Source organism: Ranitomeya imitator, chromosome 2 (assembly GCF_032444005.1).
Source record: "Ranitomeya imitator isolate aRanImi1 chromosome 2, aRanImi1.pri, whole genome shotgun sequence".
Classification (NCBI taxonomy): domain Eukaryota; kingdom Metazoa; phylum Chordata; class Amphibia; order Anura; family Dendrobatidae; genus Ranitomeya; species Ranitomeya imitator.
This window is the reverse complement of record NC_091283.1, coordinates 38699699-38712300: the sequence shown is the minus strand read 5'-3', so window position 1 is coordinate 38712300 and position 12602 is coordinate 38699699. Positions and strand designations below refer to the sequence as shown.

General features: G+C 42.3%; 1 protein-coding gene across 1 annotated transcript; it reads right to left on the bottom strand.

The window, feature by feature from the left end:
* Positions 1 to 6809: 6809 nt before the first annotated feature.
* On the bottom strand, positions 6810 to 10971 carry LOC138666210 (olfactory receptor 6C1-like). The gene is made up of 2 exons (XM_069754450.1): positions 10954 to 10971; positions 6810 to 7781 (listed from the first exon to the last, which is right to left on the bottom strand). Exons 1-2 carry the CDS (start codon positions 10969 to 10971, stop codon positions 6810 to 6812), a joined length of 990 nt encoding a protein of 329 aa, XP_069610551.1.
* Positions 10972 to 12602: the final 1631 nt, after the last annotated feature.

Genomic DNA, 12602 nt, shown 5'->3' with positions numbered 1-12602 from the left:
TGCCCTCTCAGTGTACTCCCAGACGGCTCTTCCCCCTTCAAGTTTTTTGTCTCTAAGCTGGATACATGGCCAGGGCTTAGCCAGTATGCATTGGAGGTGCTGGCTTGCCCTGCTGCTAGTGTATTATCGGAACACATCTTTAGTGCCCCAGGTGGTGTACTAACAGACCGTCGCATGCGACTATCCTCCGATAACGTTGACCGGCTTACTTTTCTGAAAATGAACAAGGCCTGGATCTCACAGGAATTTGCCACTCCTCTTCCAGATTAAATAATTGGTTGGCAACAGTATCCAGGTCTTCTATTGTGTTTATGTTTCTACCACCCGAACTGTAATCCCTGGGCTCCAACACCGCCAGTTGCTGCCCGGAAGTGCTGTCTGCACAGTCAACACTTGCTGCCGTGTTATTGGGGTTCAGTAACGTTAGCTGATCCCCAGCTGTGTATCCGGCAATTTCTCCTGCTACCTCCTTACTCAGGCTACTACAGAAATTAAAGGGAACCTGTAATCCCCCAGGTGTTTGTAACTGAAAGAGCCATCTTGTGCAGCACTTATGCTGCACAAGGAAAAGGTGGCTCTTTTAGTTATGCTCCTTGCACACGCTAAACTTAACACTTATAAAATGTGTCCCCTCATACTGTGAAACCGTCCCGTAGGTGGGACTTTCCTTCGTAATGAGACGCAGCACAGCCGTCATTCATACCCCCTTGGCGCCAGACGCCGCCTCCTCAGCGTTGTTTGAATCTGCCCTGGAGCCTATGCTGTTATGTTAAACCTTGAGCATGCGCAGTTAGCGCTGCCCGTCTTCTGACATCATTTGGTGTTAGGCTGACTGCGCCTGTGCGGCCGCGCTGCCCGAGATCCCGCATCACAGTGTCTTCTGACTTATTTACACTGCGGGGCTGGGATTCATGGGCATGCGCAGAAGGAGATGAGTGAGAGGCGAAGATATGCACTGCTCATGCCCATGAATCCCAGCCCTGCAGTGTGAATAAATCAGAAGACACTGTGGGGCGGGATCTCGGGCAGGGCGGTCGCACAGGCGCAGCCAGCCAGCCTGACAACAAATGATGTCAGAAGACGGGCAGCGCTAACTGCGCATGGCCAAGGGATAACATAACAGCGCTGGCTACGGAACAGATTCAAACAACGCTGATGAGGCGGCGGCCGGCGCCAAGGGGGTATGAATGACGGCTGTGCTGCGTCTCATTAAGAAGGAAAAGCTACAATTAGACCAGAAAGAAAAAAAAAAAAAAAAAAGATCATGTCCATAAAAATGGGAGCACCTCAGACAGATAAATAAAATGCAAAGTTTTTATTATATATCAACAAGATAATATACCACACACAAAAAACATAGAATATAAAAACATTTATGAGCCTTGTTTCAACAACTGCCCAGGCATGGGATTGCACGTGCCGGTGAGCATTACATTTTGGTTGTTTTTGTAGGTCTATATGGTACTGTGATATCAAGTAGCGACATGCGCTTGTATGCACTGCATTGTCCCTTCTGAGGTTGAGAATTTCCTATTGTTTATCTATATAGTATATGTGATCGCGGAATTGTTCTTTGGGTTACCACGTTTGTGTACATATATATATCCTTGTTATCTTGGGAGAAGATAGGGTTGTGGGTTGTCATTTTCCCTATATTAGGATATGACTGCTGTGTTTTTCTTTTTGTCTGTTGCACTTTGCACTTTTAAATGTTTTTATATTCTATGTTTTTTGTGTGTGGTATATTATCTTGTTGATATATAATAAAAACTTTGCATTTTATTTATCTGTCTGAGGTGCTCCCATTTTTATGGACATGATCTTTTTTTTTTTTTCTTTCTGGTCTAATTGTAGCTTTTCAAGTCCTTGGTGAGCCCCAGCATGTAATTATTTAGACATATATCTAGTGGTGCCCTCCGCTTTTCTCTATGTTCATCATTAAGAAGGAAAGTCCCACCTTCGGGATGGTTTCAAGGTATGAGGGTCCACATTTTATAAGTGTTAACTTCAGCGTGTGCAAGGAGCATAATTAAAAGAGCCACCTTTTCCTTGTGAAGCATTAGTGCTGCACAAGGTGGCTCTGTTGGTTGCAAATGCCTGGGGGGTTTAAAGCTTCACTTTCAACTTGCTCCAATTAGGCCTCAGCCTACACTCTGTTTCTCATGTAATCCCTGGGCTCCAACACCACCAGTTGCTGCTCAGAAGTGTCTTTGGCACGGGTACTCCCTCCTGCCCAGCCCGGTTCCAGCACACCACCTGTTTCCGGGTAGTGTCAAGGTCACTTTGCCTCCAATACATTGTCCTGTGTAGTGTTGCGTTCGGGTTAGCCGACTCTATGGTGCCTGCCGTTTAGGTGCTTCCTATGTGGGCTGCGGGAACTGGCAATCAAGGCTGGTTCCGTAGTGCCAATAGGACAAGCTCCCCCTGTAAGACTGTGGGTTTTCGGTAACTGCGGTCGGCTCATGGCCTAGCAATTTTTTTTTCTTTGGACCTTCTGCTGCCTATCTGAGTTCCAGCACCATTAGCTGGTTCTTAGGAAGACAAGCTTGAATAGGTCCCCCTGGTTCCAGTACCGTCAGCTGGTTCCAGGCAGAGCCTTTGGCTTAGGTGCCTCCTTCTGGGTATCCGAGTTCCACCAACATCTGGTGGTCCTTGGCAGTGCTTTCTGGCATGGGTACCTCCTACTTAGTAACCGGGTTCCAGTACAGTCAGCTGGTCCTCGGTAGTTCCATTGGCTCTTCTACCTTCGGCTACCCATCCAGGTTCCATTACTGTCAGCTGGTTCTCGGCAGCGTCTTTTGCTCTTGCACCTTCTGCTCCCCATCTAGGTTCCAGTACCGTCAGATGGATCTAGGCAGAGCCTTTGGCTTAGGTGCCTCTTTCTGGGTATCCGAGTTCCACCAACGTCTGGTGGTCCTTCGTTGTGCTTTCTGGCACGGGTACCTACTGCTTAGTAACCGGGTTCCAGTACCGTCAGCTGGTCCTCGGTAGTTCCATTGGCTCTTGTACCTTCGGCTACCCTTCCGGGTTCCAGTACCGTCAGCTGGTTCTCGGCAGTGTCTTTTGCTCTTGTACCTTCTGCTCCCCATCCTGGTTCCAGTACCGTCAGCTGATTCCGGGCAGAGCCTTTGGCTTAGGTGCATCCTTCTGGGTATCCGAGTTCCACCAACGTCTGGTGGTCCTTGGTAGTGCTTTCTGGCACGGGTACCTTCTGCTTAGTAACCGGGTTCCAGTACCGTCAGCTGATGCTCGGTAGTTCCATTGGCTCTTGTACCTTCGGCTACCCATCCGGGTTCCAGTACCGTCAGCTTGTTCTTGTCAGTGTCTTTTCCTCTTGTACCTTCTGCTCCCCATCCTGGTTCCAGTACCGTCAGCTGGTTCCAGGCAGAGCCTTTGGCTTAGGTGCCTCCTTCTGGGTATCCGAGTTCCACCAACGTTCTGCTTAGTAACTGGGTTCCAGTAACGTCAGCTGGTCCTCGGTAGTTCCATTGACTCTTGTACCTTCGGGTAGCCATCCGGGTTCCAGTACCGTCAGCTGGTTCTCGGCAGTTCCTCAGCCTTCTTGTACCTTTTCCTACATTTCCAAGTTCAAGACCCTAAAGACGATGACCCTGAAGACCACTCTGAAGACGATGACCCCAGAGACAATGACCCCTGAGATGACGACCCTGGAGACGACGACCCTGAAGACCACCCCGAAGAAGGCGACGATCCCGGAGACGACGACCCCTGAGATGACGACCCTGAAGACCACCCCGAATAAGAAGACGACGACCCCGGAGATGACGACACTGGAGATGACGACCCTGGAGACGACGACCCTGAAGACCGAGAAGCAGAAGAACAAGAAGCTGCAGAACAAAAAGCAGAAGAACATTAAGCATAAGACTAAAAATCAGAGCAAAAGATATTATCTAAATTATAAGCAGAAAAAGACTAAGCAGTGTATGGGGTTGAGTCCGTTCCTCCTCGTGCCCCTGGAAAAAACCTGCTGCTGCAGGCCAAACTGAACGCGGACAAATCCTGTTGTAAATCTTTCGTGACAGGCAGAACGGAAGGTGTAATCTTCAAACTTTTATAGATAACAACTACAGGAAGGCCTGTCACAAATAAGAATATGATGAAGAAGAAGAATATGAAGAAGATGAAGAAGTTGAATATGAAGAAGAATAATAGTTGAATAAATAAATATGAAGAATGTAAAAAAAAATTAATAGGAAGAAGGTGAAGAAGATGATTAAGGTGAAGGAGAAGTTGATGAAAAAGATGCTGCTGCTGATGACGATGAAGAAGAAAGTGTGGGAGAAGTAGAAAAGCAGGTGAAGAGCATGGAAGTAGTGAAATATAAATATCTGACAAAGTATAAAAAATCTTAACATAGTTAAAATCTTTGTAACTCCGAACGTCTTAAGAAAAAAATTAATTCCTGCTATTCCATTTGATTGGCCTAAACCTCTTTGCTTTTAATGTCTCCTCCACCTCCCCCAATACATCCTACATTATTCTTAGTTGTTTTCCTTCATGTTGAATTAACCTACTAGGAAAGAAAGGGTTTATTTGAATTCCAATATTTTTGTCCCATTGACTTGCATTGGTATCGGTATCGGCGATATCCGATATATTTTTTGAATATCGGCCGATCCAATCCGATACCGATACTTCTGAATATCGGAAGGTATCGCTCAACATCACCCGGGAGCCGTGACATTTCATTAGCACATGTGTGAAAAATTAAGTCTGGTTTATGATTATGTCAATCTAGTCATATTGGGCAGGATTACAACATTAGGGAGGAAGGGAAATTGTCACGACTCCACGCCTCAGTGCATCAATGATGCAGTAACTGATGGCTCAATTGTCCAATATGGTGCAATCTGGTGCAGGGGTGTGATGAAACTGTCAGCATTTGATTGACATCTCAGTCATCCAGTCTAGTGCAGGGGCATGTTGGTGTTTTGATTGACAGCTCATCCATCAAATCTGAGACTGGTAGATGCTGAGCTGTCTTCAGGTATTCCCTGTCCCAGGTTATTACCCACCTACTTAGCTGGACTGTAACTCCATGACCTCTGCCAGACGCAGCTTCAGCTAATTATGGTTGGTTTTCTCTGACCCCATTGATTTGATTGATGAGCTTTTGCTGTCAGACCTTGAACCTCATAATGACCCTCCATCTGTTTAACCCCATTCCTCTGATCCACTATCCTTCCAGTATTTTGACTGCAGTGACCTGGGTGAGATCTCCGCTAGCACCATGAGACTTTCAGTTCAGCCCAGCTGGGAACGCAGCTTCAGTGACTGGAGGTATCCTCCATGACGTCACTGCCATTCACTGACACTGCGCTCGCAGCAGCTCATTCTCCTAGTGGTTCTTAGCCTGTATGATCGCATCTTGGCATCGTCCAGGTTGAAAACTGTTTATCCCTCAGACATGGATTATGGCATGGGACAGAATGAAGGATAGGTCAGGGACATTGTTGCTTTTTTATTTTTGTTTTCTTACAGGAGATGAGGGCTTTGGTGGAATTAAGCGTTAGGTGAGTATAACTATGTTTCTTATTTTTAAATAAAAATAGAAAAGGGTGTTTTGTTTAATTTCAAATAAAAGACTATTCTGGCTGTGTCTTTATTTACCATATAACTATAGGATTAGTAATAAATAGGTGTCTTATAGACGCCTCTCCATTACTAATCCGTGGGCTTGATGTCACCTGACAATACAAAGGTGACATCAACCCCACAAATATGAACCTCACTTGCCACCGCTACAGGGCAAGTGGGAAGAGCCGGGCATAGCGCCAAAATTAGCATCTATTCTGGGCAGATGCAGGCTGGTATTTTTAGGCTGGGGGGCAATATCCATGACCTGTTACCAGCCTCAAAATACCAGCACCCCAGATGTCTGCTTTAGCAAGGCTGGTTGTCAAAAATGGGGGGTACCACACACTGTTTTTTTAAATTATTTATTTAAATAATTTAAAAATATAGCATGAGGGTCCCCATTATTCTTGATAACCAGCCTTGCTGAAGCCGACAGCTGAAGATTGCAGCCCCCAGCTGTGAGTTTTGCCTGACTGGTTATCAAAAATATGGGGGAACCCACGCCTTTTTTTAATTATTATTTATTTACAGTGCAGGAGTCGGCAGATGAATACTCCCATCAGCCGCTACTGCTTTCACTGTTATTAGTGGCAGCAGGTATCGGCTGGAGGGAGCTGTTTGTTGTCCCATCAGCTGACACAAGTGACCGGAGGTAAACTTTATACCTCCAATCACAGCTGTGTGCTCACGCTGTCTTTTGACAGCATGGGAACTGCGGGTATCTGACTGAAGGTGATGATTTCACCGCCGATCAGAAGCAGTGTTTGTCGCGCTCCCTTGGACATGTCAGCCAGTGTTCGGGCAGCTGAAACCAAACAGTAACCGGGGTCCATGCTGCTGTTCGGCTTCGCTCATCTCATTTTTTTTTTACCATAGTCACTCTTGACGGCATCAAACATACACTTTTTCTAGCCCTAAGGAGAGACGTTGCTGCCACACCTATTTGGTGTCACTTATCAGACTGGGAAATCAGAACATTAGATAAAAAAAATTCATCCTGGACAAAATATGTTTTTCTTTTAAAAAAATATTGAGAAGATCTGCTAGTCCACATTGATCTTATATTGTTGGCAGATCCAACTGATATCAGTGTTATTAGCTGTATTAATCTTTTCCAGTCCACTAAAATTTGCTGTAAATAAGTAAAATCTTTTAAATGGAGATTTCCTATAAAAATAATAACCCACAAGTTCCATATTTAGAACAGTTTAATCTACAATTCGCAAAATATCAGCTTTACACTTCCCTAGTCTACGTCTAAATGCAGCCTTGACATCTTTGTTCTTCAGACTATATATCAATGGATTTAGCACAGGAACGATTGCTGTATTAAGCAATGAAACCAGTTTTTTTGAGCCCAGACTATTACTCGTTACTGTATATTGGAAGATGACAGTCGCGTAGAGCAACATAATTAACGCAAGGTGTGAGGAGCACGTGTAGAAGACTTTTCTCCTACCAATATTGGAACGTATTTTTATTATGGTCCTAATGATAAAAAAATAAGAAGTCGAAATGAGTAAAAATGGAAAAAGTGCAAAAATGATAATTCCATGTATATTGGAAAGTCTCTCCAGTATGGACTTATGATTGCATATAATATCTCTGATGGGGACAAGGTCACAGGAGAAGTGGTCAATCACATTGGAGGAATAACAAGAGTTCTTGAACATTACCCAGAGAAAAGGACTGACTTGTATAAAACCAAATGTCCAACAAAACAAGGCCAACAGAAGACATGTCTTGAAGTTCATAATAAGTTTATAATTTAGGGGCCTACAAATAGCCACATATCGGTCGTAGCTCATGGCTGTCAAAATGAAAACTCCATTTCCTGATAAAGATCCAAATATGCATGATTGCACCAGGCAAGTAAAGAAGACCACCGTGTTGTCTCCAGTAATGAACATTAGAAGGATCTTATGTAGACTTACAGTGGAAGACGTCATGTCCAGTACCGACAGATTGGCCAAGAAGAAATACATAGGAGTATGAAGATGGGAGTCTAGGCAGACCAGGAGAAGAAGACTCATATTCCCCAAAAGAAGAATGAGATAAATTAGTAATACGAGAATAAATATTAGAGCCTGGAGCTCAGGAACATCAGATATTCCCTTTATGATGAAATAGGTGATGATTGTTTGATTTTGATTAATTTTTACATCCTCCTTTGATAATACCTGGAACACAACACAATGAGAATTTCTCAAATGCAGTTTTGCAGGATTGTGCATAGTATCCTACATACAGTGTCAGGTCGGTGCCGTTATACTGATTACAATGATACCTGGTGATGAAATCTGTCTTGTGGTTGTTTTTTAATCTTTATTTTCAGTTTTGAGTTAATGATATGCTTGTGTTCCCGGGGCGGGGTTGTGGGGGTCTTCATGTGGTGCTCCTATTAGGTATTCATAATGCAGACTGCTGACAGGTCACTGATCCCTCACTGTCCTGCCCCCTAGTTTGCATAATGAATATCTGTATATACTGAAAAAAACCTTCTAACTGTCATACGTTTTATAAAAACAAAGTGGGCTTTCCTACCATCCTTGGTTCCAGTGCTAAGTCTCCACCATTGCTCCTGGTGTCTGTTATTGTTTGCAGCGTTGCTGTCATGGTGACCAAATTGAAGGCAATCAGTGAGCTCAGTGTTCCTGGGCAGCTCATCAAGTCAGACAGAGTTGCTGAACTCAGTTATTGGCTGCAGCACTGCTAACATTAAGTCAGCTCTGCAGACAATAACAGGCATAGGGGGCAGTGGCAGAGACTTGGCTGAATGCACTTTTGAAGATTATCAAAATCCACTGCTGGCAGCTCCTTGTGTAATGGCTGACCAGTGATGTCCCAGATGTGCTTGATAGGAGACAATTCTAGAGACACTGCACGTTTAGGCAACACAAGCTGCTCACAGTAAGGGTAAGTTCACACAGGGCGTTTTTGCTGTGTTTTTTTTTCTGCAGCAAAACCTGATCATCTTGGCAGGAAAGAAGCTGGGCCAAAAACGTTTGGGTGCATTTTCGGTGTGTTTTTGCCGCATTTTGGTGCATTTTTTCATGCGTTTTTTTTCTCTTTGTGCATGCCAATAAAGTTGAGTGCACACAGAGAAAATAAAAACAACTTCCTGTAGATAGAATGAATAGATAGAATAGATTGATAGAATAGATAGAATGAATAGATAGATAGATAGATAGATAGATTTATACAATAGATAGAATAGAATGAATAGATAGATACTGTAGTTAGATAGATAGATAGATAGATAATAGATAGATAGATAGATAGATAGATAGATAGATAGATAGATAGATAGATGATAGATAGATAGATAGAATGGACTAGATAGAATGGACTAGATAGATTGATAGAATAGATAGATAGATAAAAGATAGATAGATAGATAGAATAGAATAGAATGAATAGATAGATAAAATAGAATAGAATAGATAGAATAGAATAAATAGAATAGGATAGATTGACATCGCACTGACGAGGGCCAACAGCCCGAAACACCGTGTCTGCGAATTGAGATATTGATTTGGCTTTTATCCTAAGTCATATTCCATGACTCGTTAGAGGGTTGATTGTGACTTGTAGGATCGCTACTTCCAATAGGTGGCGCTATAGAGTTTAAGTCCTCAGAAGAGGCAATTTGCATATTATATTTCCCAGAGGAGCATTGCACGGCGAATAAGCCTCCTTACCTTGACAAGCCAGAGATGGTATGTCACTCTCCATAAGGAGAAACGATACCAGCTATATTTTAGTTATTTGAATTGTTGCTAAGTTTCTTCTCAATAAATATCAGAATATTGGCGTGTCAAAATATTCTGCATCGTTATATTTGCCAAAATAGTAATGTTTCGAAGCACTGAAACTTGTATGAATTAATTATATGTAGCAGTGAAAGGAAAACTCTTTGATATCATAGAAAAAAAAGCCAACTAGAAATCGTCAATGTCGGATTTAAATTCAGGAGGTCAAAATCACGATGAAATGGATCATTTCATAACTGAACCTTACAACGTTTGAAAATATGTAGAACAGTGTAACCTAAAGGATAGCAGCCAAAGTGTGTAAATACAGTGTGTATATTTCTGTATGTATGCGTTCATACTCAATGCTGAATAATTTGAGATGTTATGATTATGATATTTTTATTAACATTTTCAGAATTTTTATATCATTAACATGTCTATACAACCTGTGATTTCTATAGTTCTTTGACTTTTATTTCTTGGTGTTGGAATGCTGAGGCATGCAGTGTTATGCAATCAATACAGCCAGATTTGCATCGCACTAACCTCTCAGTGTCACCATTAGAAATTAGTTACATACCACATAGTGGTCAAATTATAGCTCAATATTACTTGAAGTTTGAGGGCAGCCATGTGTATACAAGCCCAAAGTTACACTATTAGTTAAATGGAGATCACATGTCCATCTAAAGTTTTCCTAGTGGTCATCTACATGGTAGCTTCCGATAGAATACTCATCCATTCATGCATCTGGGCTTCTGTCTATGTCCCTGAAAAGAAAGATTAAGGCAAAACCGCTAACAGAGTCCTGACAGAGTTATTCATAAAATTAAGGCATACGTGATAGCTTTGTACTCCTTCTGGCCTTCGTTCCACAAGTGTGGTCCACCATGCTTTGGTGTTTACTTAAGAAAGACATCGGTGGAATGGAGGACAAGGGGAGTAATAAGTGACCCATCTGCCTCATTATGGCTAGTGGCTCAGTTGGGACTTTGTCGGACGTTCCTTGTGAATTGAGGCAGGAACCTCAATGATTGTGAATGAGTGTTAACCTACGTGAACAGAAATTGGCATTAGAGCATGTGTAGTAGAATTCTTTAAGCAAATTCTTGATCATACTTACTCATCTAGCTCACTTTTTCTTATGCTGTATTTTTATTGTTTTCCATATTTAATTGAGAAAGTTAGGTTCATGTGCTATGATGAGCACGGCATCAAGCTTTCCATCTAAATCCACAAAAAAACAGGATTCCGAAGGATACCCCAATGTAGCCTTCCACTATAATAAGGCAGATGAAGGCACTTTGACTTCAGTCAGGCCTTTGTTCTGAGAGTGTTTATCGAAATAAAAATGTAGTCACCATGCTTTTATGTCTACTTAAGAAAAATGGACATTCCCAGTATGGAGGCCAAAAGGAGAAAAAAAACTAACCGATCTACCTCATTATAGCTAATTGGCTCCACCTCGGGTTCCTCCTGAAGCACATTTTCCAGGGATTTTGGCAGGAACCTCAATATAGTGCTCTCCATAGAGCACACAATGGATGTAAACCTAGTCAAACCTGTATTTTTATTTTTTGGTCTACAAAAACATTACCTTGTAGAAGGTCACCATGGTATGAGTCCTAATTGATTCAATGAATTATAGTTACCTGGTCTCTTGGAGATTCGTTACTGGTGATTTGCATGAAAATAGACTCAAAGATGAAATGAGTCCGGGAAGTACTTGCAGAATTTCTCAAAAAAGAGTGTCTTGGACCACAAAAAATAATTTAAGAGCCAATATGATTTTTGTCCACATATACTGTATATTGGCCACAAAGTCGTCGTTCTCTACCAATTGATTTGTTGTATGTTTTACTATATATGTCCTAATTACAGGACCATATATAGGAGGCAACACTGAATGAGCTAGTTACCCGGCCATAATTGTGTGTCGGTCCAGTATATATAATATTACAGTAAGACCTGGGATCTCTGCTACTTTATATCTTCTTTCTAACACTAATTAGTTCCTTTGTTCTTCTCGGCTCCCGTGAGACTCGTTATTCTTGTTATATTTTTGTGAGTTGATTTATACAGGGTGGAGCGCGGTAATTTGCTTTTTTGCACTGCATGCTGTGGCGGCACTGTCGGTCGAAGAGAGGGGAGAGTGGGTGTGGCTTACAGTGGCTGATGGGAGATTTGTATTCCTCTGCCTTTCAGTTGCCATCATGCAGTGGACACGTGAGGAGAGGTCATTTTGTGTTGAAGCATATTTTTCAAATGCCCACTCGATCATTGCAGTGCAGCGTGCTTTTCGTTTACAATTCGCTGTTCCTCCACGCGGACGTGTTCCTGGACGGCAATCAATTGTAAATTGGGTGAATGCATTCAGAACAGCAGGGAATGTGTCATGTGTACGAAGGGGACCTGAGAGAAGGATTACAACACCACAAAACATCGAGAGAGTTAGAGCAGCAGTACTGCAATCTCCGAAACGCTCTGCTCGGAAGCAATCATTTGCTCTTGGCATTTCAAGACGTTCTCTCCACCGGATTCTTCATGATGAACTGAATTTTCACCCGTATAAAATGTGCGTGGTCCAACATTTGTCAGCATGGGACTATTTGACACGGCGGACCTCTTGTGAAGACATGTTAGCAACGATACATGATTCCAACAGGATGGTGCCACTGCACACACAGCGAGGGTTACCATGAATTGTTTGAGGCAAATGTTTCCTGGACGGCTTATCTCTTTGAGGGGAGATGTGAACTGGCCAGCACGCTCACCAGATTTAGCCCCATGCGATTTTTTCCTTTGGGGTTACCTGAAGTCTAAGGTGTATATCAACTGTCCCAACACCTTGGAAGACCTAAGGAACAATATTGAAGCTGAAATTGGCAGAATACCAGTGGACATGCTTGTTAGAGTTCATGAAAACTTCAGAAAACGTATGCAGCAGTGTGTGGATAGCGAAGGTCGACATTTGCCAGATACACTATTTAAAACCATGTAATTTAAAAATTCCATTACTGTTCAGTATAATTAAAATATAAAATAAATTTTTCTAATGATCATAATTTTTTTATTTCATTCCCAAATCAGCAAATTACCGCGCTCCACCCTGTATTTTATTATTTGTGTAACGTGTGTATATGGATAGCTAATTAATCATATTCATATATAACTGACTTGTGATGTTTATTTTCTTTGTTTAATAATAGCAATTAACATTAATAATGTGAAGCAGAGTAATTTTAG